The sequence below is a fragment of the Barbatula barbatula genome (assembly GCF_947034865.1).
Source record: "Barbatula barbatula genome assembly, chromosome: 3".
Taxonomy (NCBI): Eukaryota; Metazoa; Chordata; class Actinopteri; order Cypriniformes; family Nemacheilidae; genus Barbatula; species Barbatula barbatula.
This window is the reverse complement of record NC_136764.1, coordinates 21,931,954-21,942,836: the sequence shown is the minus strand read 5'-3', so window position 1 is coordinate 21,942,836 and position 10,883 is coordinate 21,931,954. Positions and strand designations below refer to the sequence as shown.

Here is a 10,883-nt window from a genome sequence, read left to right as displayed (position 1 = left end):
CATATATAACATTACATACACTTTTGTATAATCATATATTTATGTTTTCATATAAAATCATATAAAATACTTTTAGAAAAATTATGCTTAATGAACCTTATAATCTTGATAACCCGATAACCTGTTAATAATAATAATTGTTTGAGGGATTATCTTGAAGTGAAAATTTTATGCAAACTAGTTATTTAGCTAGCTAGTTATTTTTTAGAAAATAATACATTCATTAATTACATATGTATTAAAGTAGCATAAAAGTCACATTAAGAAAAACATCAAAAATTGATATCAAAGAAAACCACTTTGAAAAACTTTCAAACAACAATAAAAAGTATACATATGTTGAAAGAAAGCTACTGCTATTTCTATAAATATCTCAGATACACTGTGTGTATGGTTTACTTTTATTAGTAACCGTAAACATGATACATTTCTGTCATCGTTTTTTTAATTTTCATACATTTAAAAACATCACGATTGTGATTGAAACTGCTGTGGTAGGAAAATGTGGTTGGCATGTACAAGCTTGCTGGAAAGAAAACATGCACCAGTTTAACCACAGCATGATTTGCTGATAATTTATCAGCGGCTGCAGGGTGTTTGTCTTGCTCATCTAAGCTGTTATTTGTGGGCAAGGAGGTTTGAGTGCTCTATTCGTGAGAGCGCAAGCTGTCTTAACAGCAGTTTCCGTTGTACTTTTTTTCTCATCTTCACATTCATTGCAAAGCAATGCATTAGCATGCATGAAACTGATGCATAATGCATAACAAAATAACATAACACGAAGGCACACACTAAAGAAAAACTGTAATTGATTTAATACAGAATGAAATACAGTACAGCATACAAGGCTTTATGGGTGCTTATGAAGATAGCTGTCATTTCCTAACTGTTTTAAGAAGTCCGGAGGTCCCAGAACTGCACCAGGTACATAGACCCTTATTCTGTAAGTGTTGCACAAGTAAACATAAAATGTTCAGTATTCAGGAAAAGCTAACTGATAAGGAGAAAAAAAAAAAACCAAATATCTGATTACCATACATACACTGTAAATCCTTCATTTAAGAACATTTCGTGCAAAATGAGTCCTTTATTTTGCAAGTAAACAAAATATTCTGTTAATCAAGCCTCCCGTTACTCGATGTTCATTCCACGCACAAGTGATTGATAGACAAGGCATTAAAACAAAAAATACATGAGAGAAACCAAAAAAGGACAGCAAATCTTCACATAGTAATAAGTGGCAGTGCAGACCTGAGACTTGACCTGTTATTCACATTGAGGACCTGTCCAGTGATGCTTATGCATTAAAATCCTTCATTCTTTTTTAATAAGCACTGCACAATTAACAGAATGCTTTTTGTTCTGTGGTCAAAATAAAGACGCAGACAAAAAACAAAACAATTTTACTAAGAGCTTAAGGGGTTAGAGCGAGTGAGAGAAACACACTTCTGACTGTAGCAAAGGAAGACCCAGGCGAAGAATTGCTCTATCGCTGGTCACACGTGCATTCAAACTCATGCAAGGACAAGTCGAGTAGCCCCAGGCACGGCTGTTGTAAGACCCCTGAACTCTGTGTAGTGGTCTGAGCTCCTGTTAAAAAAGAATAAAAAAAATCGTATTATTTAAAGGAAGATAGAAAGTTGATTGAACACAAGAATATCTTTGAAATACTTACTAGACAATGGGCTTCTCCAAATCATGTTTATCATCAAGGTCTTCATCGGAGTCTACAGAAACAGAAGATGAGTTTTAGATTTTTAGTGATGAGAGTTAGTGTTCATTTTATTTTAAATGATTTAGTGTTAAAGAAATTAACACTTCACTGCAAGGTTAACGCAACATGTCTGTTTACTATTAAAACTGCCAGACATAAATATACAGGTACCAATGAGCAGATTCTTTTCATTTTTTAGCAATGAGATGTTAAATGAAACAAATTTTGTACAATTTTATTTATACATATTCAGTTCCTTTGATGCAGTCAAATCTCCAACACATATCACTTGCTGTAAATTGTTGAACTAACTACAACATTATGTAGGTAAAACCCTATACATTTAGGGTGTCAGTAAGTCTTTGAACCCAATTCCCAAAGAGGACAAAGATGAAAAAGCTCTTTAAAGAAAACCTAGTGGTAATATAGTTTAAAACATGACAGATACAAAAAGCAATTCAAAAGAGCTGATGGCTCAGAGGTCATTACTGGTTCAATTCTTATTTAAATCTACCCAAAGATTGTGATAACACAGAAAAGCCTTAGCCAAATGTAAAGATTGTAGTAAAGTGTCAATGAACCATGTTAAGAATATCCTTGACCTATAGGGTTAACACGAAAGAGGCCTTTTGCCAACAAAAAAACGTTCTGGATTTGCTTGTCTGAAATATTTTAGAAGATAAAAAAGATGTCTACCTGGGTTCATATTTGAGCAATATAATGATCCCAGTCATGAGTGATATTATATTAAATCTGGAGCAAATGTTCCTTGAAGATGTTAAAACATGAAATTGATCAAAGCTGTACTAAATTGTGTTTTTTTATTTCTGAAAATAAATATATACAGTTCGGATCAAATTCAGAGATCACTTCAAATTTGTCTTAAATCTACATTTCTACATGTAGTGTTGTCAATTAATTTCAATGTCCGTTCGATGCAAACCTCAGGAGTAACAGGCTGACAACATTTATTAAATCTTATCTTGCATTAAATACATTTAAAACATTAGTGTTTTGTTCCTCAAAAATGAATATAAACCTGTTTTCTTTGCAGCATTCGCGATCTGAGTAATTGCAACTTTGTTTTTTTTTGTGAAAAGCTGTCAATAGTTGAAAGAATGACAAAATAGTTTACATATAATCAATTCAGAAAAGCTGAAATACCTCGGTTTTCTTTTACGTTCATAAATCATGTTTTTAGAATACGTCAAAAATAGTTTACCAACACAATAATACACAAAAACAAGATAAACATAATAAAAACATGATTTTTCTCATTTGTCTGTTTTGGAAATAAACTTTTCATTTACATTCCAGTCTCATATAATAAGAAATGTATTAGAAATGATCAAACCTATACATTCATCGTTTTTGTGCACAGTACTGAAGATATATTATCCTTTAATATCTCCACCATTGACCACAGTGCACCTGAAATATGAAGGCGGCAATTCTCAGAAATATGTCAGTTACTGTTACATGAACAGGGTGAGAACATGAGCTCCGTTTAACTGTTATAATTACACACACACACACACACGCACGCACGCACGCACGCACACATGTCTGGTTTATTATCTCCGTGGGGAGGGGACAGTCCATAGGCATGATGATTTTTATACTAAACAAACTGTGTATTTTATAAGCTTTTTTTGCTCATTGCTCAATTTTGGTCATCATGGTGACACGAGTCCCCATGTATTGGTATGCATTCCGGTTAGGGTCCCCACCGGGATATATAAAAAAGCCACACACACAAACACACACACAAAAACACTGCAATGTTAAATGAAATTTTTTTGTGTAAGATAAAAACCATTTGTTGCAAGATCGCAAAAGGGGAAAAACACTGGCACGATATAACATTCATAAACATAACTTGAAATACATATTATAGAAGGTACTCTATATGTGTTTCATCAGGGTCAAGAGATTACCTGCCATGGATTCAGGAGGGGAGTAGAACTGGCCTTCTGAAACTGCCCTTCCTGGATATAAGAGCGGTTCTTGATCTGCTGCTCGTTGCACTAAAATATGTCCTATCACAGAGGACACACGTGTTAGCTAGATATCATGAAAATGACATAAGAACAAAATGCAAAATGACAGTGAGCTAAGTTATAATATCATCTATACCCATAAGCAGTTACTATTATATGTTTGTATAATTTGTGTTATTAGACTCTTGTTTGACTCTCACTGATTTCATCACCGGCCTCCTGCGGCAGGACTTTAAAGTCTAGCAGCCACGTCTCTATCCATGCCAGAATGAAGGAGACGATGGGTAACAAGTACCCAAATGCCCCCTGGGACAGAAGCTGGATAACAAGTAGAATTTTTGGTAAATGCAAACTAAATAGAATGTGAAATACAAAAGGAAAAAATTGTATGGAAACCATCTCATACCTTGGACACGATCACTTTAACTATTAAGAAACCAGTGGTGATGGCTGTAGTTATCTGTAATATAGAAATACAGTTACCATTACAACAATGAGTACATCTAAACATACAATACTGTATTTATTTAATAGTAGAGATTAAGCAGTTCATTTTTGAACAATTAAAGAAAAAGTCCCATTGAAAAAAACAGAGTCAAGTGTGGTGCAGCTTATTGAAGAGTTAAGCAACAGTGTCCTCTAGTGGAGGGTGGTGAGAAGTAAAGGAGAAGTCTGCCTACCGCAATAGCCCACCAGTGACGCAGTTTACATACAGCATATGCCAAAATCAAGGCTGCAAAACGGAACACTGATAAGAGCTGAGGAAAAAGCAACAGATATTGTAACATATGTAACAAAAGCAATGTAATATAATGTAGTTCTAAAATATACATATTGTGTGCATGTTTATAGGGAAGCAATGCTGCTTCCCTATAAACATGCTGTACTTGTAAGGACTGGTTTATCAACATCACATGAAGGATTTAATGCATTCAAAATGGTGACAATGATGTTTGGTAGCCGTTTTAAAATGCTTCAAATTAACATATACAGTAACAGTCAAATGCTTAACATAGATTTATGTATTATTATAGGTTTGAAATGACAAAAGGGTATGCAAAGGATGACAGAATTTTTATTTTGAAGAGGAACTACTGCTTTAATTCAATTCAATTCAATTGTATTTATATAGGGCGTTTCACAATGTGCAGTACAGTACGTTTAAAAACAGATGCGTCAAGATGGGTATTGCATAGTACTTACAAATATATCAAAAAACGACTTGTGGTAGTCATACTGCAACACCTCTGTCATCAGCTGCTGTTGTATACCTCCATTGACCTAGAGGAGGACAGACAGAACAAAGAAACATCACATCTGTGCTCATCTAACCAGACTGTAGTGCAAATAAGTCACTGTTGCACTGGTCGGAATATGCTGCATATTTCTACAACATGTTATTTCAACATTCATGACATTACACTGGTAGCGATAGCCAGAGGGGATACGTGATGCTACAACATACGTTCAACTCAATGATCCACAGCAAAGTGACGAACAAAAGGTCAAAGGTCACAAACAGGCAGAAGGTTCTCCGAATATCTGAGATGCTCTTCTTTTCTCCTGCTTCATACGACTCGATGCGGGCAGAAAGGGGAGTGGAGTTAATGGAGCCCGCACCCCCCACACTGCTGCTGCACTGGCTGTCCATGACTCCTCGGTCTCATCTGATCACGTCACTCCATTCCGCTTTCCGGAAAGTCAGACTCTGTAGTCATGGCCAGCTCTGAAGAAACACACAGATAGTGGAGACATTTCACACAGTGGCAGAGGTTTTTTAAAAGAAAGGTGTCACGTGATCTGGCCGTCGTGAACGAAAACCTCACTTTAAAACCTAAGTGGATATTTTTCCAGACACCAAATGAGGAAATAATAATGCCGAAGATTGAATAGAAAAAGATTAACATTAAAATGAATTGGCCTTTAGAATAACCGTTTCAGATTAGAAGATTAGCTCGAATTGTACATTTTTGTGATTTCGTGATTCTACTGATAACTATTGTTTTGGCCCACATCAACATAGCAGGAAGTTTAATAGAACAGTGACAGTCTGTTGTTAGCGAAATTCCTCCTTTTGCTGTCATTTACCGAAAAACGACCAGCAGTGGAATTTTAAGACTTTCCACACTGCAGGTCTGGTTCAACTGCATTAGACAGGAGTTTTGTCTGTCCTTTAAAGAAACACGAAATGTATTCTTTATACCTGTTATTATTCATTATTAACTACATGGTTAACAACTTGCATGAAAAATATATGTTGTCGTGTTATCAATGGGTCATTTAATATATATATATATATATATATATATATATATATATATATATATATATATATATGGGCAGTCAGCGGGCCTAGTTAGACTATTGACAAAACGATGAAAGTACAGTAATTATCAGTAATGTACTTTGTACGGGGTACAAGAGGGATTACGGATCAGTGTTTATTGTGTATTACGTGTACTCATTGTTTCAGAGCGTTGATTAGTGACGTTATTTTGCATACTAGAGGCTAGCGTGACACTTTCGTAAAACAGGGAAAGCAGGGCAGATTTCTATAAATCTCTAACACACTGTCATACTTACACATCACAGATGACAATATAACAATCTCGAAGCTGTTTAAATAATAAACAATGGCGAATTCACAGTCTCTCGTGTAAGCAAGCAATCCCCGTTGGCTGTATTGATTCAGCCTTGTTTACAAGCTCCGGTTCACCGAGATTTTGCTGCCACATTTTGATGTCGATTTGAACGCCGATTTGCGATCGTGTCACTTACCTTGGTTCGTAATCCCGGGAAAGTAAACGTTGTATTTAGGCCACGCAACAGATCATCTGTGTTGACTAACACTCGCACCACCATCTAATGACTTTCGTTTTAGTCGGACAGGAAACAGTGTGATGTTGTTTTGGGAAGGGCATTCTGGGATATGTAGTGCAATTCGGAGCTGTGGCAGGTGTACAAACAACTCCAAACTCTAAATTCAGAAAGAATCAAACCACAAGAGTTTTAGTTTCCTCTGTAACATATATTAATGTCCACACATATGCGGCAGAGAAGTTCATTCATAATTTAGTTATATACCATGAATAACAAAAGCGTGACCATCCCTATTTGACAATTAAATATTCTGCTGGCATCAAATTTGTAGTAATAAAGTAAATCAAGATGCAATGTAAACATCATGTTAAGATAAAGATAAAAGTCAGACTTTAATCAAATGTTTTGTTGCTAAATAATAAGGTAAGATTCATAAACCAGATAAACGTACAACAGCGGTAACAACAGCATTTTATTGGATTCAAATTGTCTGAAAACAAAATGTAAAAACAGCAGTCGCACAGTAAATCTGCTTCAAGGAAAATTGAATAAAGTAGTCGGACTGAAATTTTTTTATTTCAATATGTAGTTGAATTGATCATTAATTCTAAAACAAAATATTAAAGTGCTAAATTAATTCACCCTGGTGAAGCAAAGCACCATTTCCATTCGGCCACCTTAAACTCGTGTTTGTGTTTTAAACATGTGGCATTCTTGACATAGTAAAACCAGAGCTAAGAGCCATCCAAAATATTTTTAATATTCTTGGGAAATGTAATTGCACCAGATTATGTGTATGCGACTGTAATCATTGTACTGTAATATCAGTACATTAAAAAGATCCACGCCTACTTTTTATGGTTAATCTAGAGTATATTGAGTATATATAACGCATAGCCCTGGTATTTATTTATAAGGAGTACGGATAAATGAGTTGTTCAGCAAACAGGCACCATTTTCTCAGACAGCGCCGATTGGCAGGTGCCGGGTGGAACGAACACCCCAGGGTCACTGATGCCCGTCTGAAGGTCAAAGAAGCGAGTGGAAGTTGTCACACTGCTGTTCTTGGTGTATGTCTCCTGCACAGGATAGCAGTCCTTCAGAGTGTACACACCCACCCAGGCTTCATCTGTGAGAAACGCATAGAACGCATTATTCCAGGTTTTCTCCTTAAAACATGATTTCTGTAGACCGCAAAAAGGAACGGATTAGGATTTAGGTCCTAGTTCCAAACCTTTTCTTCTGACTCAAATGAAATAAATGCCCACAAATTACATATACACAACATACTTTTGCGAGCCGGTTTACGATCCGACCATTCTTGGACCTCAATCATGTCTCCAGGTCCACCAATGAAGTACTGATCCTCATATGTAGAGTTCAGAGGGATGTCATAAGGGTCCCAGGCCTCAGTTAGAGCGAGTTTTGCACAATATTTAGTGACTTGTTCAATCTGAAAATACACTCCACTTTTGTACAGGTAGATGTACTCGTAGAACCTTAAAGGAAATAAGAATACAACATTAGCATTAAATTGGCACATGATTTTGACTGTTATGAAGTCATGTCTCACGCAACAACAAAACACTGAAATGAGTAGAGTATAATGGTGATGTACATACACATATTGGACCTAAATAAAAAGATTTTAACTACATAAATATGAGCAGCTCGAGTTTTGTGCTGCATCAACAGTGATGAGAATGCGTGGTGTTTTATTAAAGCGTACTTCTTGCACGGCGTGTGTCCGGTCTTCTGCTCCAGGACCCTAATTTGTTGATTCTGAGCATCGTATGAGACCGCTGCCCGTGTGTTTCTGCCCGTGCTGTGGTCATATTCGACGGTACGACCCTCCCATTGTAACGGAGCGAGACAGGGCTGCGCCTGCGGAGCTTCTGACGCGGGCTCAAGGCGGGGTACCGTCGCCGAGCAGCTGAACGTAAGCATGAATACAACGAAACCTAACATGTCTACATGAAAATAAAAGTATCCAAACGATTTGATTGCTGTTATCGGAATAGCTCTCGTTTCTTTGGCCCAGGTTTGGACCGGAGGCTACCAGACCACCAAACGCACGCACTCTTGTCACAAATACGTCGGTAACACTGATTGGTCAAACATTCGATTTTTTATATTTCCCACTTTCTTATTTATTTAATTTACAATTTTTCTCTTCTATAATCAAGCATGATAATTCACAATGCACATTGAGAGTATTACTAAGAATGACTAATCGTTTTATTTATAAATAATATAAATTGGTTATGCTTTAATTTTATGATTATATAATTACCTCTCTGAAAATATGTGCTTTTTGTGTAACAAAACGCACATAAGCTTTAGCTTGTTTGAAATGTGATATAAACGGCGAGTTTGTTTACGGCCAGATATAACTGAGACATCCGAACCAGCAGGTGGCAGCATCTATTTCTGCGATACCTCTGATTTGGTTTGTTTGTCTTTAACGTGGGTCTAATGTTGTTGGCTTTTAACATGGCAAATCACTTACAACGTGGGTACTGAAGTGGAGTTTTTGTCAGTTTAAAGGGTTTTACAGAATGTCTGAATTAACACAGACTCAGTTTGAGTCCAGTGAAGATGAGCTGCCCGAGGAGGTCGCCTTTGATGAATCCAAAAGTGCTGCGTTGAGAAGCGTAAAGGATGCGCAGGAGTCGGATAAAAGGTATGTGACCGGGGGCTTACGTTAAGCACATGAGCTGATGCAGGGTCTCAAAAATATCTTTCCTCAGCCAATGTTGCTCATATATGTATATTGCTCACTGAATTCTTTGTAAGTCGCTTTGGATAAAAGCGTCTGCTAAATGTAAATGTGCACATGGGTGCTTTGCCAACTCAGAGTAGATTTCTATTTGTTTGGTGTCTTTCATTTCGGAAGGTGTTTCCTAAAATGTAACGTTATCATTTTACCCTTAGAGAGAAACTCTTATTGAAGGAGAAACGAAGGAAAAGACAGCAGCTTTTCCAAGAGCAAAAGGTAAACATTGGTTAATTGCTTTCACTATATAGTTTTTTATAGTAAATCGGATCTGGTAACTTAATGCACACCTTAAGGAATGGCATGATTTACCAATATCATCGTCCTGTCCAAGCATTCAATGTTCATGTTCATACCTGAAAACTTGCATAATCAATTCTGTGATGCTTTGTAGAGAAAAAAGTGTCTTCCTGAAGATGTTCTGGAAGAATTTGATACATTACCTCAAAAGTAAGTCTTTCAAGTTAGCGGAATGCGTTATATTGTTTGCCATTTACTTATTGCTATTTGTCATTTCATTAAAATGTCTTCATTATTTTAGACAAACCAAGGCATCAGACAACAAAGGTAACAATAAAAAATGATCTCTCTACAATTTTAACCATTTTCACTTAAAAAAACTTGCACAAATACAGTACAATGTCTTACAGATGAGGAAGAGACAGGTAATGACAGTGAGGACGAAGCCATCTCCAAAAGGTAAAAATAATTTACCAGTTAGTGTAATTTTACTGAATTACTTTGCTGCTTTAAACAGATGGTGAGAATGTGCACGATGTGATTTAGTTTACAGGACAGCTACAGTGTGATGAGGGTGAAGGATAACTCATCCGCCAGATCACTGCAGCAGCATGCCTCAGACTTCATTCAATCTCGCCTTTATGGACCAGGAACCCAAAGAACAACTAGTAAGAAAACATGACACTTGCTGTTTAACTCTTATTTCAAGCAGATTTCGTAATAATCCTGGATCATAATAATGTTGCGTTATGTTTTCAGATTCGGAGCTTCTATCCCTTAATCGAAAAAGAGGTTTAAATCAAGGTGCAGCCGTGGAGTTTGTAAATGATAAACTAGGTGAGTGTTGCATTTCCAAGGTTTGGACAAGATATGTGTCATCTTTAACGTGAATTAGTTGTGGAAAGCAGTAGGCTGAGCTGTCTTTGTTTATTTACAGGTGCTGACCATAAAGCCAAGGCAGAGAGGTCCAACAAAAGATTTAGACACAAACAAAAACTGATTCCTTCCTGAGACCTGAAACAGTTAATGGACTATATGTACACGGTTTAACTGTTTCTCATAGCGATCGTGTCCGAAGATCGCTTCCATTAAGTCTTGTAACATGAAAACCCTCCTGTTAAACCTTTATGTAGTTCAATATAATCATATGATTTATTTCAGCACTGTGATGGTTTCTGATCAAACAAGCACAGCAGTTTAAGACGAACATTTTTTGCCCAATAAAGAGAAAATAATTATTTGTATCTAGTATACAAAGCTAAAATAGTGTGTTGCCTTGGAATTTAAGAATTGTATGTTTACTATTCGTCAATAAATGTAAAGCAATGCAAGG

The 10,883-nt window shown here is 36.4% G+C and overlaps 3 protein-coding genes across 4 annotated transcripts; 1 reads left to right on the top strand and 2 right to left on the bottom strand.

Moving 5' to 3' along the window:
- Positions 1–367: 367 nt before the first annotated feature.
- stard3nl (STARD3 N-terminal like) lies at positions 368–6,732 on the bottom strand. Its single transcript, XM_079452572.1, has 9 exons — positions 6,493–6,732; positions 5,180–5,440; positions 4,918–4,995; positions 4,395–4,472; positions 4,121–4,174; positions 3,915–4,032; positions 3,652–3,753; positions 1,676–1,727; positions 368–1,590 (listed from the first exon to the last, which is right to left on the bottom strand). Coding segments are annotated over exons 2-9 (669 nt in total). The 5' UTR covers positions 5,366–5,440; positions 6,493–6,732; the 3' UTR covers positions 368–1,589.
- Positions 6,726–8,971, bottom strand: epdr1 (ependymin related 1). The gene is made up of 3 exons (XM_079452573.1): positions 8,264–8,971; positions 7,825–8,033; positions 6,726–7,663 (listed from the first exon to the last, which is right to left on the bottom strand). The coding sequence occupies exons 1-3, from the start codon at positions 8,500–8,502 to the stop codon at positions 7,473–7,475; spliced, it is 639 nt and encodes a 212-aa protein (XP_079308699.1). The 5' UTR covers positions 8,503–8,971; the 3' UTR covers positions 6,726–7,472.
- nol7 (nucleolar protein 7) lies at positions 8,359–10,883 on the top strand. 2 transcript variants are annotated; one of them, XM_079452575.1, is made up of 10 exons: positions 8,359–8,473; positions 8,576–8,633; positions 9,075–9,217; positions 9,469–9,529; positions 9,705–9,760; positions 9,852–9,877; positions 9,961–10,009; positions 10,097–10,218; positions 10,310–10,387; positions 10,488–10,883. In XM_079452575.1, the coding sequence occupies exons 3-10, from the start codon at positions 9,093–9,095 to the stop codon at positions 10,559–10,561; spliced, it is 591 nt and encodes a 196-aa protein (XP_079308701.1). In that variant the 5' UTR covers positions 8,359–8,473; positions 8,576–8,633; positions 9,075–9,092; the 3' UTR covers positions 10,562–10,883. The 2 variants fall into 2 exon arrangements, with proteins under 2 accessions (XP_079308701.1, XP_079308702.1); XM_079452576.1 differs by lacking the exon at positions 8,576–8,633 and having other exon boundaries at positions 8,365–8,473.

What these genes read in the sequence shown, in the direction of transcription:
- nol7 (XM_079452575.1), top strand. Translation starts at nt 9,093, where the DNA reads ATGTCTGAATTAACACAGACTCAGTTTGAGTCCAGTGAAGATGAGCTG. An exon ending in AGCTTTTCCAAGAGCAAAAG is followed by an intron (nt 9,530 to 9,704) that starts GTAAACATTGGT and finishes GATGCTTTGTAG; the next exon opens with AGAAAAAAGTGTCTTCCTGA. An exon ending in AGGAACCCAAAGAACAACTA is followed by an intron (nt 10,219 to 10,309) that starts GTAAGAAAACAT and finishes TTATGTTTTCAG; the next exon opens with ATTCGGAGCTTCTATCCCTT.
- stard3nl (XM_079452572.1), bottom strand. Translation starts at nt 5,365, where the DNA reads ATGGACAGCCAGTGCAGCAGCAGTGTGGGGGGTGCGGGCTCCATTAAC. An exon ending in GTCACTGGTGGGCTATTGCG is followed by an intron (nt 4,175 to 4,394) that starts GTAGGCAGACTT and finishes TCTATATTACAG; the next exon opens with ATAACTACAGCCATCACCAC. An exon ending in CCCTCCTGAATCCATGGCAG is followed by an intron (nt 1,728 to 3,651) that starts GTAATCTCTTGA and finishes CTGTTTCTGTAG; the next exon opens with ACTCCGATGAAGACCTTGAT.
- epdr1 (XM_079452573.1), bottom strand. Translation starts at nt 8,502, where the DNA reads ATGTTAGGTTTCGTTGTATTCATGCTTACGTTCAGCTGCTCGGCGACG. An exon ending in GGACACACGCCGTGCAAGAA is followed by an intron (nt 8,034 to 8,263) that starts GTACGCTTTAAT and finishes ATTTCCTTTAAG; the next exon opens with GTTCTACGAGTACATCTACC. An exon ending in TCGTAAACCGGCTCGCAAAA is followed by an intron (nt 7,664 to 7,824) that starts GTATGTTGTGTA and finishes CGTTTCTCACAG; the next exon opens with ATGAAGCCTGGGTGGGTGTG.